The 25236-nt window shown below is 42.5% G+C and overlaps 1 protein-coding gene across 11 annotated transcripts in view; it reads right to left on the bottom strand.

Moving 5' to 3' along the window:
- Positions 1–25236, bottom strand: part of pbx1a (pre-B-cell leukemia homeobox 1a) — a 78791-nt gene that overhangs the window by 25846 nt on the left and 27709 nt on the right. For 9 of the 11 annotated variants that reach the window (XM_076097717.1, XM_076097716.1, XM_076097722.1 and 6 more), the window contains 3 exons: positions 21546–21735; positions 20900–21397; positions 20059–20132 (listed from right to left, as the gene is read on the bottom strand). In XM_076097717.1, the coding sequence (XP_075953832.1) occupies positions 20059–20132; positions 20900–21087 (262 nt within the window). In that variant the 5' untranslated portion in view covers positions 21088–21397; positions 21546–21735. The remainder of the gene's footprint in view (positions 1–20058; positions 20133–20899; positions 21398–21545; positions 21736–25236) is intronic. The other 2 variants (XM_076097720.1, XM_076097721.1) reach the window with 2 other exon arrangements.

Raw genomic sequence — 25236 nt, 5'->3', positions numbered from 1 at the left:
GGAGGTGGGGAGCGATGTGCTGCTGCCAGATTAGGCTACAGCCTGTGCCAAGGTTATAAACAGGCTGTTATCAGGCCTCCAAACAGAATAATCCTCGCTGTATCAGTGCCCAAACATATGGGGCCACACAAAGCAGCAGCAGCCCCTGACAGACACCCCCTTTTAATTACACAGAGGAGGGGGGCAGGACCTTTCTCCTTGGCGCCTTTTCCTTTTTCTGCCTCAGTTTCTCTCTGTCTGCCTGTCTAGGAAACACGTTTAATGTGAAAGGAGGAAGCTCACATGCAGCGTCAAATAAGGTTGAAAGCTGAACTGTAGCGGCCTTGTGTGACATCAACATTTCAGATGTTGTAGATTAGAGCTGGAACGATGGGTCGATGAATCTAATCATTGATTGACAGAAAAACAATGAGCCCTTATTGTGATAATCAATTAATAGCTGAAGTAATGTTTCACGAGAAAAACACCAATTCCTGCTGGTAAATTGAGAGGATTTGCGGCTCTTCTTTGTCTCATGTGATCGTAAACCGCATATCTTTCGGTTTTGTACTGTTTTATTAGACAAAACACGACACAGACAAAACTTGGGTTTTAAGAAATTATGATGGACAAATTATAGAGCGAAAGATGAAAATACCTAGCGGACTAATCAATAATGAAAACAACTGCTGGAGCCGATACGTTTGGGTTTTGGACTGTTAGTTAGACGAAACAAGCAATTTGGAGATGTCACCTTGGGCTTTGGGAAATTAATTAAACGATAAATTAAAAAAGGAAGGAAGCGAAAGGAAGTTGTTCGTTCCAGCCCCAATTTTAATCCTGGGATGTCATTCTGCGAGACCTAGCACACTGACAGTATGTATGTGATATTCTTTAATATGTTTTAGGGGCACTGTGAAGGGAAAGTTTCACTATTTTCTGACATTTTATCGCGAAAATAACTAGCAGGTTTATCAATTTTGTTGCAGCCCTGGTTTCAATACAAGAATATATATCAAACGTACACAGACATCCACTCTAAAATACATTTTCTTTTACAAATGATTTGATCCAACAAAAACCACGACAATCTGCTCCACTCGGGTCTCAACTGTTGGGGGACTCTGCTCCCATCTGAAAGAAATAAATTCCTCCATCTTTTATATACTGCCTACAGATTTTAAAGTCGTGTTCAATAAAGTTTAAATGTCACAGAGGTGTAATAACGGGGATCATATAAACGCTGGGCTTGGAAAAGCTATGCAAAACTGACGGCGTCCCTTTCCGCTCGTGCAATAAAGTTTTATTTGGCTGAATCTGCCAATAAAAGTGGGCTTTGAAGGTTGTCAATGGGGAGTAATTGGTCTGTTTCTACAGCCGCGATCATATTTCTGAAGCATTTCCCCCCCACGCGGCGTGAATGAGCTTTGACAGCGACACGAGGAGAATCTCCTTGTTAGTAATGTGACATCCTCACCCACCTTCAACGACAACAGAAGGGCATATACAAACCGACAGAAAAAAAACAAACATCTGGAAAACCAGAACAGTGCTAAATGACACCACAGGATGAATATGCAGGTCTGGTCGTCTGAGCTGCGAAGCCCCGGCGACGGAGATACACAAAAGCAGTCCATGCTTTTGGCAGCAGCAGAGGCCATTTCATACACCCACAGACAGCAGAGAGAGTGTAGACCTTAATGACGTCCAATCTTCTATGTCACGCGGGGCTGGAGGCTCACCAGGGCAAAAATCGACCGACAGCTCAAAGTGCTGTTAACAGGTTTTGAGGACTCCTCGTTGATGCACAAAGCACACCTTTATTTGTAACAGAGGCTGCAAAAAGCAAGCCATCACTGTCTTTCCCTATAATTAAAGTTCAGACGCTCACGCCGCATATATAGGAAAACAAATAAAGAGTCCCAAACATTTAACCGTATGGTGGCGTGAAGCTTGAAACACAGCTTTTCTGAATAAGATGTGTGGTTTGAAGACAATTTAGCTTTTGATGAAAAGGTGCAGATATAATGTGTTTCATCGCACCTACTGTAGTAAGATATAAATGTCAACCGCTGTAATGATTCGTAAACCAAACAAACACAGACCAAAGCCAACGGTAACCTCGAAGAAAATAAAAGGCGGCGTCTTTATTTTGCCATAGACGTTCACTTTGAGACCTGAAGGCTTCTTGTCTGCACGCTTCTCAAACTACCTCCGTCTGAAGTCAATCCGTCTTTTGATTAAGACTTGAGTTTTGAACTATAAATATATGCGCTACTTTGCAGCTTGTAACACAACATTTATGACTACAACTGTGATCTTTTTTTAATTAATCAAAGTCAAACCTAGCCTTGATGAAACAGAGTGCTAATGACTTTCAATCGCCTTAAGATCGCAACGTTTTTTTGTCTGTATTTTTGAAATGACCCCGTAACTAAATCACTTGAGAACGATTAAACAACAGCACAGGAGAAGTCAAGGCGTTGTCTTTTTGTCACCGGGTCTAGCCTCCTTCTTTGATTTGATTTCACAGCTGAAGAGGCATCTGGTAAGGAAATATCTGAGCACAGCTGTAAGCCAAAGTGTCAGTGTCTATCCATCCCGGTACGAAAGGCCCAAAATAATAATCAAACACTCCTGCCTCTTTGGAGCAATGCTGCCGGCGCCAAAGAAAACAGACAGACGAACACAATGAGTGTCTCCGCGTGCCCGCTCTGACAGGAGTCACCGGCAGAGTCGGGGTAAACGGACGGCGCGGTGCGGCGCGGCAGCCCCTAATGATCTCCCCTCTGTTTCGGCGGACTGAGAAAAGCCATTACCTCCCGCCACATTACCCTGCCATCCCTCACATGGTGGATGGCTCCTCTCTCCCATGAGCACCTTGCTCCAGTTATGGCTGGCAGTGCTCACCTCCTTACCGCCTCCTCCTCAACCCCCCGTCCACCCGCCTCCCTCTGAAAACCCCCAGCTCTATACATCACATTTAACACTTTGACACTAACAGTCTATAATGTTTCTATTCTACAAAATCACTCTGCCAACTCCAGGATAGCAGAGCAGAGTCTGAGGAAAATAAATACCACTCTCAGCCGCTGGCATTAAATTCTAGAAAGAAAAAAAAAGGAGAAAAGTACAAAAAAGAGCCTCTTCTGCACTCTGCCTCTTCGCCGGGGCAACTGAGAGGTCCTCTGGCTGCGGTGGGAGAGGGTGATTTCAATCGATACACATCACAGCTTCAACTGACAGCAACAGCTCACGCTTTACATGTAGGATTGTCCGCGACCGCATAAAGAGGCCAATACGACCATGTTTTCAGAGACGTCACCACTCCTTGCGAGCACTTTATAGCTGTATGAAAGAAACATTTCACTGTATTAAATTATTAAAATCAAAAAGTGGCATGAATAAATAAAAACCAGCCTGAATAAGTGATGTGACAAGACAGACTTGAGGCGTGACCTTTAAAAGTGTCTAAATGTGTCGGCAGACAAAAAGACACGAACATACTTTAGGTATGTGCCCCCCCCCCCCCCACACACACACACACACAAAAAAGGGGGTATTAAAAAACTAAAAAAAGAAGCTGAATTGTAGAAAAAGGAGAAATAGAGATTTAAAAAATGTCAGGAAAGATTAGTCTACTCAAAAACACAGACGAAACAATAAACATGGAAAGCGCCCACACTTTCATTGCATCACAATTTGTTTCTTTTGTCTCTCTCCTTAATATAAGTGTTTACTTGGGCAAAATCCAATCATTTCATTCTCTCCGAGCGTATTTCATGTATATAAACAAACATTTGCTCGACCTCACTGGAGTATTAGCTTTAATGTATCGTCAGCAAGCCCGGCTTTGAGAGGGCATTAATTTCAATTCGCCGATTTAAACACTCCAGTTTGTCGCAATCCTTCATCGCAGTACGCCACCAAGTCAACACACACAATGGGCCTATTTTTCAATCTAATGGCGGAGCTTTCTTGCCATTAGTGGAATAAAACAGCTTTTTGCCTTTGAACAAGCCACTCAAAATGTAACCCTGCATTTCAAAACGGATTTGAATAATTAATTGCAAGTTAAAACAGACATGAACCCCAAGAAACGGGCTCAGGATGGGAGCTGGAAATACAGCTTTTTTTTTTTTTTTTTTTTGCCCCGAGGCCATAAGATCGCTCATCTTAGAAAGCTGGAAAATCTAGTCTTTGAGGATAGAGTGTAATCTCCAGTGAATCTAATGAAACAAAGTAAAAGATAACGCCACATTTCATCATATCGGAGACGGAGTGCTTCCTCTGGCTTGCCCTTGAGGTGGCAGGAATCCATAATCTGAGGAACTCATTCTTTTCATGTAGTTGAGGTATCACGAGCCCTTGTTTGACCCAGCTCTCAAGACAACTGATTTACGAGCAGATCTGGTACTTGAAGCCAAAAGTCTACACCTCTCCCTCAAATGATTGTTGTTTTTTTAAAGGGCTTTCTGGAAAAAAAACAAAGCAATTTAGATGTACCACGGCCTCCTCTTTTCCTCTAAATGACCCCATATTCAATAGTTACAACAATAGTGACCCGATAAATATATTAACCATCACATTTTATTCGGTGATGGTGGATGAGATATTTTGTGTAACCAAATGTTATTGCAGTATCACATATTTACAGCACTGCATCCTTGTGTATGTAAAAAAAAAATAGACATTTAGAAAAGCCATCTCTCCTTTCCGACTTGTCCTTGGCCCATTCCTTTGCAGTGAGCTTGTCTTTATTATTTAATTAAGCCACTACGGCCGTTACATTAATAATTGAGTGTGAGAGGAGACCCAGGGCAGCCGCAGGCTCTGGCGCATTGGGCTTCCTGGTGAGGAGTGTATTAAAAATGTGTGTGTTTATGTCCCCAGGGCGTCTGTCCTGGCTGCATAAAATTGAATTGGTTATATCTAATATATCATCCCCTAAGGGTGGCTGGCTGGGTGGGTGGGTGGGGAGGAGCAGGGGAGAGCTGAGATGGTCGCATCCTGCCAGCAGGGAATGAGTCCGTTCTTAGAGATTCAGAGAGACGCATGAGGCCGTGACGTTAATGTCCCTCAGAATCAAATCGATGGCTGTCTGCATCCTCGATGTGCATGGCCTTAAGCTAAGGAGCACAAGACAAGCCCAGAACCAGATTAAACCCACTCGTTACCGCAGTCTTTGTTCACTTCTGGTGTCTGGTGATGCATTCAGTGCATCAGTGAGAATGGGTGGAGAATTTCTTATGAAAACGGATTACAACCAGATACCAAATACTGAAAGAAGAAGAAAAAAAAAAAGAAAAGCTTATGGCATTCATGTAGATACTAAGAGGATGAATGTTGGTGACAATGTGAGCGTCTGAATGTGGAAGCAGGAAAAACATCACTCATGATCCCTCCTTTCACAGACCGAGGGGCTGACTGCAAATGCACTCTCCCTCGCTGCCTTTCTCCACCTCTCTTCTTATCTGCTTCTACCACCATCCCCCACTCCCACCTCCACATCCAGCCAGCTCCGTGGCTTTATCCAACTCTGCACCTTTAAGGCCTCCAGACACCAGAGGAATGAGCATTTTAACACCACCATTAAGGTCAGGGCCTAAATTATTGATCCGCCACCTCTATCAGCATAACGGTCACGTAGCCAGTATCACAATCTAACCCTGCCGCCCTCGGCCAGATCGCTGCAGCTCCCTCAATTAAGGAGGGATTCTCATTACAAAGGGAGACAGCGAGAGCGAGAGTGAAAGAGAGCAAGGTGGAGGAGGAGGAAAAAAAGAAAAGAGAGAGAGAGAGAGAGAGAGAGAGAGAGAGAGAGAGAGGTCCATTTCAGGCGGGGGGGAAAAGGGGGACAGCAGGCATTCTTTACACCCATCCTCCTCCCTCCCATCCACCTCCTCCCCCTTGAAGTCTCCCATCATCCCCCCAGACAAGACCCAAAGATGACAGGTCTTATCCTCACCAAAATGCGGGCGATAAGGCAGCTGTAAAAGAATAATAAAAGAATAATGCATGGAGGATGAAAGAGGGAAGGCAGACAGGGAGTGAGGCAGAGAGAGAGAGAGAGAGAGAGAGAGAGAGAGAGAGAGAGAGAGAGAGGGGCAGGCCAGGGAGGGGGCAGCAACATAAATAAAGATGCAGCACAGTTGTGCTAGATCTCCTAATGAATTCGGAAGGTCCTGGATCAATAACATCAGCGCGCTGACGACACATCACAAATGCCAAAGGAGCTCTCTGCCTTGAGCCCGGCCCGGAGAAAAACAGACATTTACCGCATCCTTCTGCTCCACGGAAATGACTGAAAATGACTGAAAATGACCGAATGCATCAAAAATCGTCTTCAAAAGGAAGCAGATGAGAGTGTGTTTGCGCGTGATGCTGCTGCGAGGAGCATCAGGAAGCAGGAAGCAGTCGTGACGCTTGGTAATGGGGATGATTTCCACCTAGGAGATGCCGTGATAGTGGCCGCGCTATCAGTGCTATTAGCGATGCTGATGACAGATGGTTTCTTTGTCTCTATTCAGATTTATTTTCACAGCTGTCAAGAGAAAAACACACTGAGTACATCATTACCCAGTACAAATAGCCTGAAATGAAACAACCCCTGACATGACGGTCAAACTGTTTGCTGTACTGAAGATCTATCGAGTGAAAAACGAGAGAATATGTTGGAAATTGTTTTGGCAAAGTGTAACCGAGATGTGGATCAAAGCAGACGTGGACTTGGGTCTCTGAATGTGTGCCCTCTCTCCCCATTCGCTCATACACAATCATGGCCTAATGGCATCCATTAACATAATTGCCAACATAACTAGTGTTCCATGTCTGAGAGCCATTCCCCAACTACACAGAAAAAAGAAAAGAAAAAGAAAGATGAGAAGAGATGAAATTGAGCCAAACAGGGACAAACCCTAAAAACACATCGTGGGTGTTCAAGCTGGATCCCCCCCCCTCCTCACCCGCTTTTCAAAGCTACAGCGCTTTGTGGAGACCCCCTGGGAAGGCTCTGGCATCTCAAGGAATGTGATGCCAGAGTGAGTGTGTGTGTCTGTGTGTGTTCGAGGGCACACACGCACATGTTTGTATGCAGCACAGATAGCGGGGTGGAAGAGCAGAGCTTCCTTCACATGTTGGTAGCTGCCTCGGCGCTCAAAGATTGGGCCCCGACACACGCTTACACCAAACACAACCTGCCAGGCGAAATGAAATTCCCATTATTTTTAATTAATCCCTAATTAAAATATATTACTCCACAGATTCCACAAATCTCTCTTAATATGCAAATGTGGCCAATTCAAGGATATTTACATATCATTAATTAAGGGAGGCACATTCTCTTAGTCTAATGAGCTGTGGCCCGGGTCTGCCAAGGAAAACTAAACGCTGGGCTCAGGAGTGAGTAAGCACAGCCACGGGGGGATGTCGGCTCTCTGTTGAGTCAGGACTATCAACCGTTAGCGCCGGGGTGAAGTAGATAACAACAACTCTGCTAGGCTCACAGAAATCCACCCTGAAACACTTTAGCATCGTTAAAAAACTGCTACCGGCGATGTAGCTCGCGTCTTCGCGCCTATTTGGCCGACTGGTGTGTTTTTCTCATTCCTGAGGATCACCAACCAAAAGAGGATGTGACCTCATGCAGAGGTGTTTCCATGCAGAGCTGCGAAGGAGTCTGATATGTTATCACTGTCACTAGCACTATCACTCTGCAATACCACCTACATTACATGCGGTGAGTTCATGCCCTCCCTTCTGGAGACTGTCTAAAGGAGTTCATGTGGACAAAAGGAAGCCATGAACTCAAACAAATGCAGACGAGGTAAGCTAAGGTTACGCTCTTAATATCCACATTCTCCTTTTATTTTTTTGTACACTATCTTATCAAATTTAAATAGTAATTGTCATCTTTGGAAACTTTGAGATCGCCACCCGAATTGAAAATAAAGTCTAGTGAGCACCGGCTATTAAACAAAATTGCAAAAGGACTGATAGTGGTGGAAAGTACTGTTCTGAGGTACTTCTACATCACACAAGTATTTAAATGTTATAATAATTAATATTTATATCCAGATCAGTGGTTTCCAACCCCGGGGTGGGGACGCCTCCAGTGGGTCAAAAGATAACTCTTCTGGTGATAAATGGGATTTGAAAGCTACATAAATTGTAATCATTTTTTCCCGCTCCTTTACTCATTTATTTTACGAGATATTGGATAGTTCTACCTTTATTGGTTGCTAACACTTATTGAAATCAAACAAAGTGAGTTGTTTAGAGGGAAAATCCCTCTTTAGTGGAACTGCACATGTGCAACATGTGCCAAAGCGTTTCAGAGAGACTCGTGCGTTATTTCAAGGGTTACAAGCCAAAACAGGCTGTCAACAAATGCAGTATAATAAACTCCCCACCAGCATATAGAATAAATAAAATGAGCTCCAACTCAACCAGCTGCAACATGAACATGCTTCTAACATATTAATTCATCAGTAATAATAATCCAATAAATTATATATTGCAATTTAACTGTAACAGGGGCCATTCTGCATAATGAGTTTATTATACTTTCCATTCATTACATGCATTGTGCTGAAAAAAAAACATGTTTTACTTAAAAATTTAAATGCAATACTTTTACTTGTAATTGAGTACTTTTACATTGCAGCATTGGTACTTTTGCTTATGTAAAGGATCTGAGCACTACTTCAACGACTGCATATTAATGATACTGTATGTAACAGAGTGAAAGTACCCGATGGTGAATTCCTCCTTTAGCTGTATTTTCAGTGTGCATCACTGTATGAGTAACCTTTTTATTAACTGCAGCACCAGCTTCCAAATTATTAAAGTGAATCTGTGGAATGCATTCAACCATTTTTGCAGAGTTGTTCGTGGAGACTATTCATGGATATCATGTTGTATTAGGTGGTTTGAAGAAGAGTAAGGAAATGGAGTGGGGTGAGCCATACCTTGTCCATCTCCTTGTTCGCCCCTTTTCCAGCTGCTCTAATTTGACACCTTGAGCATTGGAGGGGGGGTAGGGTTAACTAGGTGGGGGAGTGCAAAGACACAGCGGAATTCATTAAGAATAGCAAACCCCTCTCTCCCTTCAACCTCCCTCCAACGCTAATGACATCAGAGGTTAGCAGGAGCGAGAGGAGGAGAGGCCGAGGTAGAAACCAAGAGACGGAGGGGAGATGCATGAAATTGGAAATATTTAAAAGAACTATATTTTCAAGGGAGGCAAGTGAAAAGTGGTGAAGTGCATTGAAAGAAAACACAGAGGCCTTGTTTGCTTGGTTTGGTCCGAGTGTATTTCTGCATCCTTTTAACATTCACACGAATTGAAAGAGGTTTCAAAAACTGCTATTTTGCCTCTGACAGTCCTAATGCACTATGATGACATACCAACTACCGACTGCAGACCTTCGAAAAACCCATTTATGCCACACTTTGTAGGTTGGATGGAGTGCAATCAGAACTTTTTCAAAATTGTGATTACCACGTACTGGCACAGTAATCTGTGGCTGAGGAATTGGCTGGCTAATGGCAGTTTCACATCAGCCATCTATAGGGACCCTGCAGACAGGTAAAGTGGTAGTTGCAAGATATTGAAATGGCCAGTGCCACCTGGGATGAAAGGCCTTTAAAAAAAGTATTAAGAACTTGTTTTTTTTCTTCTCGGGGAACAGCAGCACTGTGTGTAACATGAGCAGCTTTATCTTTGCAGTCACTTAAAACATCAAACACTTTGCTTCACAGCAACTCTGAAGATGCTGCTTGACTTTAGACCTGGAGGCAAAATCATTGACGTGCAAGATAAAAAAAAATATATATAAAGTTTCTCAGCCAAAATGAAATCCTCGGTGAAACAGTGTCCCGAGACCTTTCAAATGCTCATTTCCATTTATCTACCAGTGACATTTTTCATGACGTACTCTCTGGCAAACTATCTGACTCATAAATCCAATTCAAGCCTATTACTGAAGAACTTTTAAAGTTATCCTTCATTAATGTTAATGGCTTTTTTTAGAAGAGGCCAGTGGTGGTTAGGGCTACATGGCTGCTTTCCCAAGCTTGTTTAACAGGCTTCAGACAGAGATGGATGCTTCCTGCAGTCCGATAGGCTCTCTGAGCCATCTATCACCCGGAGGACCCACCCACAGAGCTGGCGTTCCATAACAAAGGGCAGGCAGGAAAGCTCCTGATTGACAGCTTTATGTGTGTGGTGGCTAGTGAGACAGCAGAGAGGAGACGCGGTATCTGTTTCTGGCCTCGGTGCTGGCTCTCTTTCTGAAAATGAGTTGTGAAGAACACAACAAAATAATGAGTGAGCAGGGGAATCGATCAATATGCCGACACATGAGATAAATGGGAGAATCAAGCGCGCGCAAAAAAAAAAAACACCCCTTAATGCTGCTGAGTAGGTACAAAACTAATCAGGCAAATGAAGCTGCCCGAGCAACGTAAACTGTGAATGGAGAGCAGTGTTAAGGCATAAACAGTTATTATCATAAAGATTATTACCCTTACACCTCAAGACTCGCTAATTAGCGCAATAAACAGCCTAAATTCTAAAATATATGGCCGCAATAAAAACCCGCCGCAACATGTAAATACAGATACTGCACGCACAAGGACACAGATAAAGGGATAACACACTCCAGCTCAAAAAAAGATTTAAAATCTATAATAATGCAACACATGTACGGGCATAAACTGCTTTGTTGCTGCCACAGCTGTAATCATTTTACGAGGGGCCACAGTTCCTCTCAGGGCTGTATATATATATATATATATATATATATTCTTGAAATGCAGACAAAAAGGAAGAAAATGGGGGAGGATGTTTCAGAAGAGACACACTAAATTTGGACAGTAAGTAGTATCACCCCGTTGGCGCGGTACACCGCACATTCGCAACGCCCCATTTAACCGCACACGGCGCTTCCCTCTGCTGCCTTCATTTGCATACTTCAGCGGGGCCCTGACGGATGAAGACGGATGGGGCAAAATCAGCCTCACTGAAACAACTGTTTTATCAAGGTTAAACTATCCAAGAAGCTCTTAACCCCCTCGCCTTTATCACACTACAGCTCTCCCAATATCAATCTATCAATATGATCTTATCGGCAGGGAGGGGGCTTAAGACGCTCTTCATAAACTCAAGTAATAGGAACATAAAGGAATTTTATGTGTTTAGGGGAGGAGAGAGCTAAACACGGTGCTGAAGGACATGTCCAATAAAAAACAGGATACAAGGTGGTGCCAGCAAGCCAAATAAAATATAATAGAAGAAGAAGGAAGAGCTGCTCGCGCCGGAGGCGTGAGAGGCATGTGTGGAGTCACGGGGTCGTCGGTTCAGATCTTGTGAAGGAATGGTGAAAAGCATGGATAAGAAGCACTAAAAGCCTCCGTCAACTGCAAGGCTCAAAGTGAACTTGAACGAGGTACTGACACAGACACTGCTCCAGTGAAAGCTGCCTTTTATGTAAAAGCTCAAAACCATACAGGGCATCTCCCCTTTGTACTACAAATACCGATAGCAGGGTGTCTTAATAAATATAGAGTCCAAAGAAAAACTGTAACAGGATAGCCCCCGATGTATACAAAAACTAAATATATATAAACAAAGTTATCATTATTATTATTGTAATAATAATAATAATAAATACATAAATCTATATAATATTTAAAAAAATATATATGTATAATATTTTAATTTCCCCTATTTTTTCTGGGGAGAAATAGCTGTTTTAAATTCCTTGTCATGTAAAATGAGAGTTCTTGTCTTCCCATGGTGAGTCCTGTGCAAAAACAATATTGATAAATTGTGCTTCAACAGACTTCAGTGTGTGGCAACCACACAATGCTTATGTTTATGTGTGTGTGATATTTCCATGTCACACCTCTCACTTGCTTTTTTACTCTGCGAGCTACTGTCTATTAACACACACACACACACACACACACACACACAAAGACACATACAGATATAAAGTGGCTGATTTACACAAACACTGGATTCACCAAAACAGCGTAAAATCAGAGACAAAAAGGAAAGAAATAAACAATGTGAAAAATTGGACCATGCTTTGGGGAGGATTCCTGCATATTAATTCATCTTTATATAAGATGTTTCAATTTATTTTGTAAATACCTAAAACATTTAACACTCGAACAGCATGATCCCATTCTGGATGACACCAAACACCAAAACATGGCCTTGAAAGTAAGAGAGCTGAAACGGACACCTCTCTGACACAATGGCACCAAAACCTTAGTATTATAAACTTCACAGAGGTCGTCTGCAAGGCTTTAGCATGAATGTAATTCAGGTGTTAATATTCAGCATTCAAGCTAAGTGCAGTGTAAGCAATTAGAAATGAATATTCGTGATATTAATACGCAAATTACAATAGTCGTACTTTCTCATTTCACGTTTTTGTTGCAACTGACACTAAATGCGCATCCAGACCTTTTATGATACAATGTTGCTGGTATAATGAAACTATTACACAAAATGACGAATAGTTTATAACAGACATCGGCACAAATAAACCTACACGTACACACACACACACACACACACACACACACACACACACACACACACACACACACACACACATCATGAGAGCAAACTACCTCCTGACTTTTGATCTTTGAAGGGTAAAAACTCTGTTAAAAGTGGCTTGGTAATAAATGAACAGAAGTATATAATTTGCTGATTATGCTCAAGTAGAAAAAAGAAAATGACAGCAATTAACATAATTTCAGTTGGAGTTAACTGTCCAGAACTAACACCGCCAAAGGCAAGCTGGCAGACAGAAGGCACAAAGGAAACCCACAGCTTTCGGTCTTTGCGTTGAGATACGGATATCTACAGTACAGGGAACCAGCAAGGCTGTATTATCAATCCTGATCGCTGCGACTGGGAAAAACAGGAAACATATTTTACCTTGTTCGACATCTGAATTAAGACCATAAACGTCAAGGTTTGGTTTGTTACCACACTGAAAAATATTACAGTCTAGTAATGAGGCCTTTAATATATACATAAAGTAGATTCTCCACAATAACAAAGTCAAAGCAGCTGCTGGTTGAGAAAATCAGCACCGTTTCTGAAGCAATTTCAGTTTAATGAGAGTTTTCATGATGCAAGTTGTAATGACGTGAACTGATTCAAGGAAAACAAGCAAAATGATTTCTCACCCTAATGGCAGTTTTGACTCACTAATTGATTTTTTTTTTAAATAGTGCATCGCTGCAGACAAAGCAAACAAGAAGTGTTTTGATCCACATGGTGAGTTTTGTGCTTCTTTTCTTTGTTTCGTGAACGCTGAGGGTTCCCTTTCTTACCTGAAAGAGCCGACACTACGTCAGATTTAAGGGCCCTCGTCTGCGTCTCTGAGAACGGTCTTTCCGGTGCCGGGCAGCTAGGCCGAGCGCTGACCTCTGCTAACACTCGTGCTCTGGCTCTCACTGTGCTAAATGCTACCTGTGGTGTCCCATCTGCCCAGGGAAGTGATCCAAAACTGCAGCACCCCGTGTCTCTATGGGCCCCACGGAATTATCAGCAACAATCCCAGGAGACCGCCCGCCCGCCTATTTCTGCCCCTCCAACACACACATTCTGACACACGCAGAGAAATAGTAGATACCACACGCCACACTGAAGATTGCCAGCATGAGGCTGTTTGATTTTGCAGCCACAAAAACAACTCTTTATGTGGCTAAATTTATCATCGCTCTCCGCCACAGTATTTGTGTCTTTCTCTACAGTTTCAATATCTCTTCTCTCTTTTTCTCTTCGAGTCTGTGTGTGTGTGTGTGTGTGTGTGTGTGTGTGTGTGTGTGTGTGTGTGTGTGTGTCTGCATTGTTCTTTGTCTGCGCCTTTCCTTCCACTCAAGGTGCCGAGGTTACCAAGGCTCATCTGTGGCCCCTTTGTCTCTCACGGCAACAGCAAGGTTTATTAACATAAATTAGAATAGCTCACCGAGAGAGTACCTTGTCGCTATGCGTTACCCACGGCAACCTCTCCTCCACTCTCAATCCACCTGAGTGTGTGTGCGCGTGTGTTTGTGTGTGAAATAAAGAAAGAGAAAGAGAGAGAGAGAGAGAGAGAGAGAGAGAGAGAGAGAGAGAGAGAGAGCACTCCCCTGCATCTAAATGTGAAACTACTCTGAAACGAGGGAGACACATCCACACCCATCTCTCCCCTGTCCTGATTAAAATAAATGGTGCTATCTGCACTGCATGACTCACTACACCATGGCATTACTATCAGTAATTGAAACATCCAATCACTACTGAGCCATCAGCCTCACTGCTCTTCCCCATCTGACTTTGTGGCACCTGATTGAACACCCCACTGTATGGGAAGTATTACGGGATATGCCGACGAGTTCGTATGAAGAAATGCCGAAGAGGGGAGCAGAAACACTGCGTCAACGGGGGTGCAATTCAAGCGTATGTTTGTTTTTGCATGATATATAGTATGTGTCTGGGTGGGAATGCGTAGTGTACGGGATGTATAGAAATGTGCATGCGTGTTAGTGTGTTAGTGTGTGTGTGTGTGTGTGTGTGTGTGTGTGTGCGCCCCACTCAACATCCTAAGCAGATATCCAGGGAGAGTCGGGTAGCCTCATTGATTGGTGTTGATTCCATCTGGGCAGCGAGCAGCGACTGACAGTGGATCTAAGCCGCTTCGAAAGGCAACCATTAATCTTGGTCCTGTTTAAGCAGCATGTATTAATTTATGTCATTTTTACTAAGTCAGCCAGGGAAGAGCGCTTGCCATTTCACATTTGACTGTTCATCGAAGTCAGGGAAGGAAGGGGGGTGGGGGGTGGGGGGGGCTTTTATACAACCCAGCATGCTGCCAACACGCCACTTACACCGTAGTGGCAGGGTGCCAGAGAAATGAGATCCCCACACCTCAAATTAAAGGTTATCAACTGACAGGGCATCCACCACGATCAAAGCACCCAAGAAAATCTGAACGTATGGGTTACATTTTTATATATAAGAAACGATAATGACACTTCAGTCAAACAGAAGGGGGGGGGGGGGGGATGTGACATGGTGTGCATGTAACCAAAGACTTTTAATACTATGAAATATGAAAAACTAAACTGTGTAATTCAGAGGTTTTGAAGTGCACAGTTGGAGCCCCATGAACATATCAGTAATAAGATCTGCAGGTGTTTGAATGCCAACAATATGAGGATATACGCATCCACCGGTCCTACTGCGTGAGGCAATTCCACCAGACTGTGGAAAATCCAATCATATCCAAACAGCACCAATAAGAAAAACAATGGCTGAGGCAATTGCAACTGCAATAATGTCACCAGAGCTGTTTTGTAGACACTAAAAGCTGCTCCAGAGACAAACATCTGATAAAAAAGAAACTCCACTCCGCCATAGAGCAAATTTCCTCTCTAAAGCAATTTTATATTCGATAAGTAGGCATTCTTAGTGTAATGGATCTGAATATGATCTCTGTCAGAAAACTAAGAACACAGCCTTGTATAAAAGCTCTGTTTGTAGAATGGCCGGTATACTGCTGCATCTGATAACCACATTGAGAAGTGCAGGAAACAAACTATAGTTAGAGATGCAATGCATTCATATTCTGCTGAATAGGTGAACTGATAAACCTGTTTCCCTGTCCATGCTGTTTCCATGAATGTGAAGAAATGTACGTGGAGGGAAGAATTGTTATCTGATACATTTAAAAAGGACATGGACACACACTAACGTGCATGCATGTAGACAGACACCACACAGGAATTCAAACGGAAAAGAGCTGCTTCAACTTAAAATAAAAAAGGGCAACAACAAACACACCTGGCGACCTAGCGATGCTCTCACACACACACACACACACACACCTACGCACACACACGCTCCTTTGCCATACGTTGACATGCAGAATATGACCATTCTACAGCCAGATCTGTTATCATGGCTAATTACAACTCCCACCTCAGATATACAGGGCTGTAATTAGCCTCTTAAAACATGATTAACATGTCTCAATTAAGCCAGTCAACATTTGCATAATATATTAGCTGTCCTAATTGCGAGTGAGTTTATATCAGAGGACAAGAAACAGCAAAAAAAAAAAAAATACACTGTAGCTGGTGAAGTGCACTGATAATGTAGTGGATATAAATATAAATATAGAGGAAATGTCAGTCGGTAAAATGGAATTCAGTCTATTTTTGTTTGACATAACTCACTTTAAAAAGCAAGGATAAACTCACAATCAGCACATCCCGGATCAGACTACTTACAAAAATATATATCGTGTTTATTATTATTCACTGAGAGGAACGTCTCTGGTAAGTGGATGAATAGCTTCCTATAAACTCGCAAATCAAAGCCCGGCAACATCTTCTCAGGAAAACTTTGCCACTCGTTTTGAAGTTATTTATTTCGAGCCATTTAAGAGAGAACAGACAGAGTCCTGTTCAGCCTTATTTCCGTGGAAACTAAAACATGGGGGGGGGGGGGGGGGATAAACTGCTGCTTCGGCACTTCCAAGCCGGGGACAGATATACAGTCTCCCAGCTAGCGCGGGGAAACCAAGGACATAGCCATTAGTTTCAGGACAGCGCCACATTGGAAACTAATGCCTCCATCTGTCACTGGAGATGAGAGGAGAGTAACAAAGAGCGGCAACACTAACCCCTGAACTCATCATGGACAGCCATGTCAATTAAATACTGAAAAACAGCAGCACTGGGAGCCATAGTGACCAGTCTATCCACTGCTTCATGGGAGCTCAACTCGTACCTCCATCAAAGCTTAACGTTAATGTTATAGGAAACACCATAAATAGTCATTTGACTTTTTACCACCACGCACCTTTTCAGATATTTCAAGCCTAAACCAAAGAATTTTAATCTGCAACTTAATTGATTAATAATTTTAGCCATTTTTTAAGCAAAATGCCAAACTTTTGTTGTTTCCAGCCACTCCGATGTGAGGATTTGTTGATTTTTTTCTGTTTTGTATTATTGTAAATTGAATATCTTTGGAGAAAATTGAAGATGTCACTTTAGCCTCCAAGATTATGGACAAAAAGATTACTCATTTTAATCAAGAAAGTAATCAGCAGACTAATCAATAATGAAAGTAATTGTTTGTTGAAACCCATCTAACAACACTGCACTTTAAGGATAGTTATCAAAAAGAAAAACTTTTGCTTTGTGCTGATGATGGAAACTTGAAAGTGACTAGACCAACACATACTGTGAATAACTAAAATGTGTGTACATGTCTAATTAGCAGGGAGAGCTTTGGAGGGGGGGGGGGGGGGGGGGCTGCAGTTAGCGAGAGCTACTGATTCAGCAGGTCTACGGCTCCGATAAGTTCAACCGGTGTAATGCATTATCCGTCTGATCACATTAGTCATGCAGGAGCTCACCATCTGACCCGGGCCTGCATAGGGGTAATGTGAGGCTGCTGACACGAAGTGGCCTGACGAAACAGTCCCAGGCCCGCAGATAGAGAGACAGAGAGAGAGAGAGAGAGAGAGAGGGAGAGAGAGAGAGGGAGAGCGAGAGAGGGTAGGCCTGAAACCTGACACCCAGAAACACTGACTTGGTGTCTGGCTTCTTTTACTTAGTCAACCATACGTGCCAGCTTCCCTCGCCGTAATGGTTCCACACAAACAAAGACACTCTCCAACTCTCTTCACAGGATGTGAAGCTACGCACAGGAAAACAAATTGTAAGTGCTTCTCAGGAACTGTAGAAACAATGATAATATTTTTTTTTTTTGTGTCGAGGGGCCCCGGTAGTCAGGGCAAACATGAAATACAACACTGGCGGGCCAAAAGGAACGTCTGTAAGTGGTAACACAAAACCTCCGCCGTTGGTTTTTTTCATAAGCCAGCATGCGAACCTGAGCTTGTTTAAGCTTGCTAAATACTCTCCTGCCGTGACACGGGCCCGACCCCGGCACAAATATACAGGGAGCGGGGCGGGGTGGGGTCATCAGTTAAGGCCTGCTCTGTCTGCTATTGGCATGCACTCCCTGCCTTGTTTGTCAGCTGCTCGCCAATGGACACCTCATTGCTGCAATGTCTCCATATTGCTGCTGTCAACACACTAGCACGCCACCGCTGCACCACGAAAGAGGTACACGTAACGCACACGAATAACTACATGCGACAAATGATATATGATCCAAAGGAAATGTCTCCACTCTTCAGTAAAAGGTCGAGGGGAAGGGCCGGCCTCTAAAAACCCGAACCGCTGCACTCGTCTCCTGCTCGCACTTGTTCTCACAGACACTCTTGCAACAATGTAAAAAAAGAAAAAAAAGCGTGGAGAAGCTGACTCTTTGTAAAGAATATGAAAAAGACCTGACAAATTACAGGCTGTACCCCGCTCGCATACACTGCACTCAGCACATTTGGCTGTAAATGCCATGGTGAAGGTTTGAGTCATTTTCTCTGTCACTGCAGTGAAAGGATTTTTCAGTTTCGTCTGCACAAACCTCCTATGGGCGAAGATGAGCCGCAGCTCAGCTCTTCAAACGCAGACGGGGAGGACACAGCGAGGCAGCCATTGAGGCTCGATTCTCTCATAAATTGTTTGGGTTATTCTTAACTTTTAAATGCTTTTCTGTCTTCATCAAAGCAACGTAGTTATTTAGGGCTTGCTGATTTGTGGTTCGGAGCATGTTTTTCAAATACACTTGGGACTTTCAAAGAAAACAAACAAAAAGCTGATTCAAAAGAAAAAAAAGAGAGAGAATATAAACTATGTTGAAATATGTTCACATCCAAACTTGGTCCTAATTTGCAGGCTGAGGGGGAGCCTCTCTCTCTCTCTCTCTCTCTCTCTCTCTCTCTCTCTCTCTCTCTCTCTCTCTCGTCACAGGCTCTGTGAAATCCTGGGTTGCCAAGAACGGTGGGAAGAGAGGAGAGGCAGGGGGAAAAGCCAGGAAAAGGTCCAAGTCACTTTGTTCTTCTTTTTGGAAACGAACTCTGGTTGAACCCAGGGAGACGCCAGACAGTTTACAAAGAGCTCAGGCATTACTCTCTCCCTTCTCCAAGCCTTGCAATTTAGAAACAGGGCCCCTACCTACTGTAGCTTTCTCCTCACAGAGAGCACTTTAACCTTTAAATCTGATGAAAATCCCAAAGTGTCTGCTGGTTCCTTCTAGTTTTTTTTGGGTGGGGGGAGGGGGGGGGGGGGGGTTGTTTTGAAAAAACCTGTGCCAAACTCTGACTCACAAGAATGAAATGTCTGCCAATAAGACTTCATGTAAAATTAAGGAAACTGGCACTGCCTCCATACCGACCCTGTGTTTATTTTTAACTGTCATGGCTGTTGAGTGCAACCGACCAGACGAAGCGACAAGGCTATCTCAATAACCTCAAAGACAGCTTCAACGTTGTGCTCACCGATAAGGTTGTACTGGATGTTTTGTTTTATTTCCTCCCTTGAAAAGCCGCCTCTCAAACCTCGCTCGGCCCACATCCCTCAGAGAATATCCACGCAGGCTATCGTCACGTGAGCCGCTCTTCTTTTAATCTGCTCTTAAGTGAGTAATAATTCACACATTCCTTTTCATGACTTTGACTCTTGTTGCAAACATAAACAGAAAAAAATCCCTCTGACCTGCCTCTGCATTTAAAAACAGCTCACTTAGCAAACACCACCAGGCTCAGGCCAAGATAAACAGACGTGGCGGGGTGAGAGAGCCCGGCCCCAGAAAGGACCAAATGTCGGCATGAAAACACTCCGGTCCAATGACAGCCCCTCATCTGGGGCCAGTGCATGGCGTGTGACGTTTGACAGGGAAAACGTATCACAAATCAGAAGAATTTTTATTTTTTTATGCCCAATACATTTACAGTGGCGAGAAAGAGAGGAATGTCAGGATGATCATAATCTCTATTTCTATTTTTGCAAAATAAAGTAAAAGAGGTGACGCTACGACACTGGGGATACACTATTAGTCCACAAAACTGACAATATTCTCAATAGCATCTGTGAGTGCACGCTCAAATCCAGCAAACAAAAGAAACAATAAAGAAAAGAAAGACTTACCTGTTTTCTCTTTTATTTCACACAAGACGTTGAAGAGAGCAGGTTTCATTCTGTGGCAGTTCAGTGCATGCTTCCTAAAAAGAGGACAGGACATCCCTTTCCAGATCAATATTCAAACAAGTGGAAATAGTAACAAAGCCACAAAAAGAGCAGGGCATTCTAAAATCACCAAAATATCCCCGTGAAGATTATTTATCAGATTCTCCTGCTGTTTCTCAAGCAGGCTAATTTATTATAAAGACCAAAGTGAATAAAAATATGAATCATATTTCCACTGAATCCATAGTCTGTGAATTTAATTATTTGTGTCACATAAATACACAATTAGACTTAAAAACAATAATAATACAAAATGCAACAACACTCAGTAACATTGCACCTGTAACATGCCTCAAATGCATTTAGCATTATAATTTTGATAATTACTGATCAAAAGTACAGGAAAGGATCTGCAACATGTTATCACAGCACAGGATTAACCAGGTGAACTCCTTTGTAACAAGGTAAAAGTGTCTGAGGAACTGCTTCAGTTCAAACATCTCTGAACAAATCATCCTCATCTACAATAACCGTGCGATAATTAATAGTTTTGATTAAAACAAATATTAACCCAAAAGTTGTTTCAAATAATTAAATACGAATCCGAACAAGTTTGTTTTTTATGGTCTTTTTTTATTCGCTCTCCTCGCAGGCACTTCGTTGGGCGTAATTGCTTTCATTTAGAAGCGCACACCACAATGTAATCTTCCCCCTCCATCCCCAACAACATTGGCTAATATTACCGCTCTCGTATTAATACTACAAGTGTTTTTTTGTGGGGGTTTTTTTGGTATAGCCTCACCTTGCCTGTGCTTCGTCTAAGCTTTGGTCTGTGATGGTCATTATTTGTTGTAATATGTCTCCGATGTCCTGCTTTCTTCCCTCTCCGTCCGTCCCCGAAGTGCCATCCTGCATATGCTGCGCCAGGCCGGGGTGTCCGGCCATGCCTCCCCCGTGGGAGTGCATCAACCGAGGCTGCTCGTCCATCATTGACCACGGTTCCTGCTGCCTCGCCTCCAACTTTTAAATTTTTATATCAAGAGGTTGGGGGGGAAAAGAAGAAAAATATCCTCGGAAATTCCTCTGCGTCTCTGTCAGCGCCGACACTCCTCCTTTTTCCTTGGTACGCTTTTCTTGATTTGGGAGGAGGGAGACTGACAAACCCTCTCTCTTTCTCTCTCTCTCTCGCTCTCTCTCTCTCTCTCTCTTTCTCTCTCTCTCTCTCTCTCTCGGTGTCTCTCCCAGCTGGTTTAGGTGAAATCTGATCTGAATCGCTGCTTTAGCCACTCCTGCACCGCTACTGTAGGGAAGGAGAGAAAAAAAAAAAAAGCAGGATTGAACATTAAAGGCTCCTAATCTGATTAAAAGTGGAGCGCGTCGAGCTCCTCTTATGTGAAACCTCCGATGTAGCCTCCTCGCGAGCTTGACGCGCTAAGGACTCAACTTGCCTTTGAAGGTTTCGGATACAAAGTAACCACCAACTGTTATTGTTCCGCTTATGTCTGGTAACTGACTCATAATCAGAGTATGGATGGAAAGCCTCCGCCCCTCGAGCCACGATTGGAGAAGAAGGAGCGCGCAAGTCCCACCTCGGTCCTCTCCGAAAACGTCAATCATCCTCCTCGGGAAGGTGGGACACTGTAATAAACATAAAGAGATGTGACCGGACCGGGTGGCTATACGGTGATGGATAGAGAGTGAATATGTAGCCTAATAAATAATTGTGAGTGGCAGTGAAGCTCTGACCCAACAGGACAGCATGGCGGTGCTTGTGGAAGACACTCTGTCAACCCTGACTATATATTTCCCGGTTGAATATTTACATCCTTGTAATCAGTCAAAGGAATAATAAATCAAGATGAATTTATTAGTTTGTGGGAAGCACTTTTACAAGCCTTTTGTTGTATCACGGGACCACGGCCGTTGTTATAGCAAATGTACTGATGCCAAAGTCTAACCTGTATTTAAACATCCTGGCACAACTATTTTTTACAATTGATTAAAGTGGAACTCTGCCAAATTGTATTCATCAAAGTCTGTTTACACATCTTGGGGGAGGACTATTGCATATGTGATAAAATGTTGTATAAAGTCTTTTTGGGCTCCAGAGGGAGCTGTGCCAAATCTGACAAATTGCCTCGAGTGATGTCACTTGAGTCATCGTTGGTTGGGTCTGACTTTGAAGCTCAGACTCTGTAAGCCCGCTCCTCATCTCTGCTTGAGGGTAGAGACTTAAGGCTACACTCTCCGCTGCGAGCATGACACACCCGAATCTTCAGCCAAACTGTTAGCGGATGAGTTGCATTGTGGGTTATGAAGGTGCCAGGTTTTTAAAAAGGTAGAAGAATGTGAAAAGAATAAAAACAGTCATAATAAATAAATTAAATAGCCTATATCTCTGGTTCTCCTGCATCAATGTTGACACTATTCTAAATTGAAACTATCCATTGTGAGTCTGACAATTTTAATGGAGTGCAATGCTAAATTGGTGGAGTACCTTTTTTCTTTTTTTTCAAGCAAATATACCAATAATTTACCAGTTCCAGCTGATCAAGTGTGAATATTTGAAGGATTATTTGGTATTCTATGTCATAAAAAATTATAATTTGTCAGTTTTTTTTACTGTTGTTCGGTCAAGCAATTTGAAGACGTCAAGATGAATCAAATAATCAGAAAAAAACAGCCGGCAGATGAATCAAAGATGAAAATAATTGTTAGTTGCATGCAGCCCTAAACCAGACCTGCATTTAAATTGCAATTTGCATCAAATATGCAATATTTGTTGTTGCATGCAAATTACCTCCCATTAACACCAAAATAAATAAATAACTCATACGATGGACATGCTGCAGTTCAGTGGCTCAGAGTCTGGTCTCTGCTACATCCAAATGCTTCCTTCCCTTCTTTTACTGGCCGGACAGAAATCGATCAGTCAGTTTTCTCATTATGTGCTGAATAGGGAGGTAGGGCAGTAATTGTCACAAGGGGCAGGGTGAGGTTGAGGGTAGTGGTGGTGATAATGTCTGACACTAAGGAGCTGCAAGACTGCACAGTACAGCCCTGAAATGGAAGTCTGCAGTCCAACAGCCATTCTGCTTTATTTTATACCCTATTTAACGGGGTCATAATGACGGAGGAGTATCTTTGTGTCGTAGAAACTTACAAAGGAGATGATGGTTCAGTTGAAAACAGACATACTCTGAAATGTGAAAAAGAATATCCATCAGACACATCAAATACCACCGTATACTTTTATTTCTGACCCAATGATTCGTCTTCAAAAGAGTGCATATAAAACCACACTTGGATGTCAGGTTGGTTCTTTAAACCCATGACACCCACAGGACTGCATTGATTAGTGTGGAATACAGTATGATCTAAAGAGCTCTTTCTGTGCTGTATATTAAGATACATTCCACTGTTAGCCAACAGAAAGAAATGACCCGATTGCTTGTGGATGTTTTTTGGGAAAGTAAACCCTGAATCGAATAAATAAGACCTTGTTTGTGGCTCTGATTGCTGTATTTCAGAAAAGGCAGCATTTGAAGCCTTAATGAAAGAGAGACAAAAAAATCATCTGACATAGCATATTTTCCCTCCATTAAAAGCAAATGTGTTGTTGCAGCATTAATAATCCTGCAAATTAAAAAGAAAAAGTGGGATTTGATTAGAATTGCAAATGAATTTGGATGTAAAAATATTCGTATAAATAGTAGATGTTTTTCTCCAGAAGTTGCAGAAGTTGTTTTTCAGAGACTAAAAATGTTAATGCCATGCAATGTCGAATCCCCAAAAGAAATGTGAACTAGTTGAGTTTGTTGAGTTGTGTTGTGTTTACCATCATCCAGTGAGGCTGCTCTGATGAATATGGAAGAGGACAGAATGTACCATAGATGATACTACATTTGTGATAGGAAAATGGCTGCTTTGTAAAGTTTTCGCACAAGCCATCTCAACTAAAACAATGTAAGGATTTGTGTAATGTTGTTTGGATGGTCTACCCAATTCAACATCGATAAGCAGAATAGAAACACTTGATGAATATTATAACACATTATATGTGAAGGAAAACAGTCACACACTCGTAGCCGCGGTGCAAAAAAAAGGGTATTGAGGTACAACACTGTTGAACATAGTTGTAAACAAATATAAGGAAATCTTGTTATTATTTTTGTAACATTTATTTTTTGTGTTTATTGATGTATTTGTCAACGCTTGATAACTTATAACGTAGTTGTATAAAGCATTTTGTAACCATACACACGTACAAATCATTTGCAAGTAGTTTTAAAACTGTTGCTAAATGTGTTCAAAACTCAAGAAACATCATTACATAATTACAACTATGTTATGTTACCAAGCATTCATTAACTATTAAGAAGAGTTTTAGTTGTTGGAAAAGCATTAGTAAACCTAAAAATCTATTTTTATTTGCCTATATCTAACAGTGTTTTATTAAGTGTTAATAAACTACACTGCTTATAAATGCTAAATTGGAGGGTACAAATAATGTGTTATCTGATATCTTACAATCTAATCAAACCTCAATATTTCAAGCTACTAATAACCAATAACAAACAAATACTGACTCCACAACACTCATTCTCCCATCTTGACCAGGGTCAAACAACTCCCCCCGCCCATAGAGAGCTGCAGGTCAGAGCAGGGTAAGTTATGTATGAGCTAGGAACACACCGAGGGAGAAAGCAGCAACTGCATGGCACATCTCTCCAGGAAGTAACCTTGATGAAAAATTCAGTTGTTTGCAGCTCTTGGCGTCCCTCAGGCATGAATAAAGTGAGGCCCAGACAGAGAGAAAAGACCTGGGCTCAGCTTGAAACTACTCACCGACCCACTGCTGAAGAACAAACACATCGGCCGGCATTAGGAGATGGGCGCGAATTAAACTTTAATCACACCTCAGATAGATTAAGCGACAGGAGTCGAGTCAGCATTTGCAAGCCCTTGGCCTGCCTCTGCTCACCATCCTCCTTTGAACTCCAGATAAATTAAATACCGACAAGTTCCAGTTTCTTTGCACCTCAGATTAGCTTTTAAGCATAAGAGGTACTTGAAACAAACCTGAAGTAGAGAGCAAAACCTGCAGCTGCCCAGTCATTAATGGGATGTTGTATATAA

This window comes from Anarhichas minor, unplaced genomic scaffold, assembly GCF_050575085.1.
Source record: "Anarhichas minor isolate MPS153535 unplaced genomic scaffold, ASM5057508v1 ptg000024l, whole genome shotgun sequence".
NCBI lineage: Eukaryota > Metazoa > Chordata > Actinopteri > Perciformes > Anarhichadidae > Anarhichas > Anarhichas minor.
The sequence above is the reverse complement of the archived record's forward strand: the minus strand, read 5'-3'. Positions and strand labels throughout refer to the sequence as shown.